This window comes from Etheostoma spectabile, chromosome 23, assembly GCF_008692095.1.
Source record: "Etheostoma spectabile isolate EspeVRDwgs_2016 chromosome 23, UIUC_Espe_1.0, whole genome shotgun sequence".
Taxonomy (NCBI): domain Eukaryota; kingdom Metazoa; phylum Chordata; class Actinopteri; order Perciformes; family Percidae; genus Etheostoma; species Etheostoma spectabile.
Genome location: NC_045755.1, coordinates 1,340,763 through 1,343,761, shown reverse-complemented (window position 1 = coordinate 1,343,761; position 2,999 = coordinate 1,340,763). Strand labels below are relative to the sequence as shown.

Below are 2,999 nucleotides of genomic sequence, written 5' to 3'. Positions count from 1 at the left end.
CTTCCACACCCTACACTGCTCACCTTATATGAAACTTTGTTTGAACCGCATTTAAATTATTGTAATACTATATGGTGTGACACTTTTCCTAGCCATTTGGGAAAACTACAGAGTTTACAGAAAAAAGTTATACGGGCATTAACGTGGTCTGAGCTTAACACCCCCACTCGTCCTCTATTTCATCGTCTTGGATTACTGAGGCTCACTGAACATAACGTATATCATAATGCCTGTATGATGTTCCAGGTTATTCACAGGTTAAACGGCCGGTTATGTGAGCTTGTTCCAATCAGTCGTCCCCCGTACACTTATGATACAAGGGGAAAATACCGAATTACTGGTAAAAAAACGTCGGTTAAAATGTACGAGCCTGAGTGTAGTTTGTAGGGGACCGCAGATTTGGAAGGCGCTTGCGGAATAACTTAAAATTGATGCATTCTGTCTCCATCTTTAATTTAATTTTTTTTTTTTTTTTTTTTTTTTTTTATCGTTTATAATCCCCAAGGGGAAATTACATCTTATTTTAAGAAACGCGTCAAGGAAAAATTGTTTCTTCATATTGTGAAATGTGGTAAATGCTACAATTTTGTGCTGGGATTGTTTATTGTTGTTGGGTTTGGTTCGTTTTGTTTGCCTGGTAAATTGAGTTTTGGAGTTTTGTTAATTATTATGTGTTTATGTTTTCGGGCCCCCTCTGAAAAGCTTTTAGTAGCTTATTGGGGTTCCCATTTCATGCGTCCTGTATATGATTGTTGTGCCTCATGGAATTGTGTTTGAATGTACAGTGATGACGTGTGAAATAAAAACGAAACGAACTTGCCGCCACCCAAGACAATTGTGATTGGTTTAAATTTAAAAAATTGAAAAATTGAAAAATCAAACAACTCAGTATTATTTTCTCTCCTATCCCAGAATGTATGTGCAGTGTAGCCAGACCATACTCCAAATGCTGTGGCACTAGAGCTGTCAATGCAAGACTAGCACTGAACTAACCTGTCTTCTCCTGTAGGAGCCTGTAGTCATGTTCCTGTTCTTTTTTTCTTTTACTTTGGACACGGCTTAGCTAGCTGTTTCCCCCATAGTCTAGTCATGGGCTAACAGAAGCTATGAATGTACAGTACACACAGTAATAACAGGAGCAGAGAGATATTAAGGGTGGAGAACAGACAGACTAGCAAGAGGGAGAGATAAGACAACCTTCTGCTACACAGACAGATAGCTCCAAACTCTCCTCTTCCTCCATTCAGGACTCAAAGTGCAATTTAAAAACCAATAGAGGAAGCTAGCTTGTGTAACTTTTACTTTACAGCACCCACTGTAGCCACAAGTAAAGAAAAGTCATACAGCCAACACATGTACTCAGAAATGCCAGTTATAATTAGCTAACACAATATCTATCTAAAGTTTGCTAAAAAAAATAGCTACCCGTCCTTCTTGTTTGCCCCAAGTACATTGGAACATTAATGGCAGGATTAGTTTGAATTGTGAACTCAGAATTTTAGTTTTGCAAACTAAATGAAACCCATCTGGAGCATTCTGTCAGAAATCAATCACTTTCTGTCCTTGCCCCTTTTCGAAATATGTTCCTACATGTTAATCCATGTGTTAACCCAACTATTCAAGCCCTTAAAGTTAAGCCATACCACAGACCATCAAAGACATAAACATATTAGTATGGGGGGGAGATGCAAGGAATATGTCCCACAAAATATTTAGAAGAGGTAGATTTTTTCCCCCTCAAAAAAAATATGAAATAACAACCCATTCGCCAAAAGAGGTCAAAATAACTGTTCAGGGGGCTCAAAACATGTACGGAAAACAAGAACTGTGTCTAATTGTGCTGGGATACTGGGGGCTGGGGTCCCAGCTTGGAGCCCTAATTCATAATAATAATAATACTTTCCTTAATGTAAATGAAGACATTTGCACCATACATTGATGCACAAAAGGCACAAATTGTTGCATAAAACGTCACCAGAATGCAGGAAATGGAAGTGTTTTGAAGCACAACATATTATGCAGGACGACCCCCCACCCCCAGACCCCTTGGTTATGATGTGCCCTCCGCAATGCTGAAAGAAAACCTGCGCCCTTGACGTCACTGTTGTCATTCCTTTACTACTGTGAAGCCATGTTGGGCAGGGAGGCAAAAGCAAAGTTAGGGCAGTGCATTTAGACCATGCTCCGCGGATTTTATACACAAAGTCCAGTTTACTCATCATGTGATTTTTTTCTGGGGCTCTGGAGGAGCTTAAAAAAAAAAAAAAAAAAGTGACGATATAATCATTGGGTCAATATTTCTGAAATTATATGAAGCGAAAAGAAAAAGCTAGAGATATGTGTGTTGTATTGTCATGTAGTAAATAGAAGTTCCCCTACAAGCTCAGTGTGAGACGTGGTCTGACATCTCTCTGGTGTCAAAGATATTTTATCCAAGGATGATCTCCGCCACTACTGCCTAACCCGTTCCTCACCAGTTAATGGCCGAGGCTCCTCTGTGCAGGGGCAGGAGGGAGGGGTGGTAGATGATGGAGCCGTGCTTGGGGTTGTCGATGATGTTCATGGGGATGAACTGGGAGCAGAAGGGCAGGACGTTGAGCTCGGCGCCTACCGCCTTGTAGGCATCCACCACCTCCAGGATGGGCTTCCCTTTGAGCCGCCAGCGGGGGAACTTGAACACCGGCGTGCCGTCCTTCTCCGCCGCCACCGCTGACAGAGAAGAGGAAAGTTTGCTGATAGTTTAGAGAGCAGAAAGGAAGTGCAACAGGGAATCTGGGGTTCATGGTTGGAACCTTTACCCCAAGCGCAGCGGTTTTTAAATTGATTGTGGACATTCTTAGAAAACATACTGGAGTTTTAGGCTGATACTGATATATCAAATAAGGATCTATCAGGTGTGATTTTGAGTGCTTGTCGGAGAATAGCGTGGACACGCGCCTCACACCGCGAGAGGGCGCGCACGGTGCACAGAGAAAAAAGTGAGAGAAAAGAAAAAGAAA

General features: G+C 41.6%; 1 protein-coding gene and 1 long non-coding RNA gene across 2 annotated transcripts in view; one reads left to right on the top strand and one right to left on the bottom strand.

Moving 5' to 3' along the window:
- The window catches only part of aldh1l2 (aldehyde dehydrogenase 1 family, member L2), a 37,151-nt gene that overhangs the window by 23,832 nt on the left and 10,320 nt on the right, over nt 1-2,999 (bottom strand). Inside the window, exon 3 of the mRNA XM_032505300.1 lies at nt 2,475-2,709. Coding sequence (XP_032361191.1) covers nt 2,475-2,709 — 235 coding nt within the window. The remainder of the gene's footprint in view (nt 1-2,474; nt 2,710-2,999) is intronic.
- The window catches only part of LOC116673152 (uncharacterized), a 21,317-nt gene that overhangs the window by 16,153 nt on the left and 2,165 nt on the right, over nt 1-2,999 (top strand). The gene's annotated exons all lie outside the window — the stretch shown is intronic.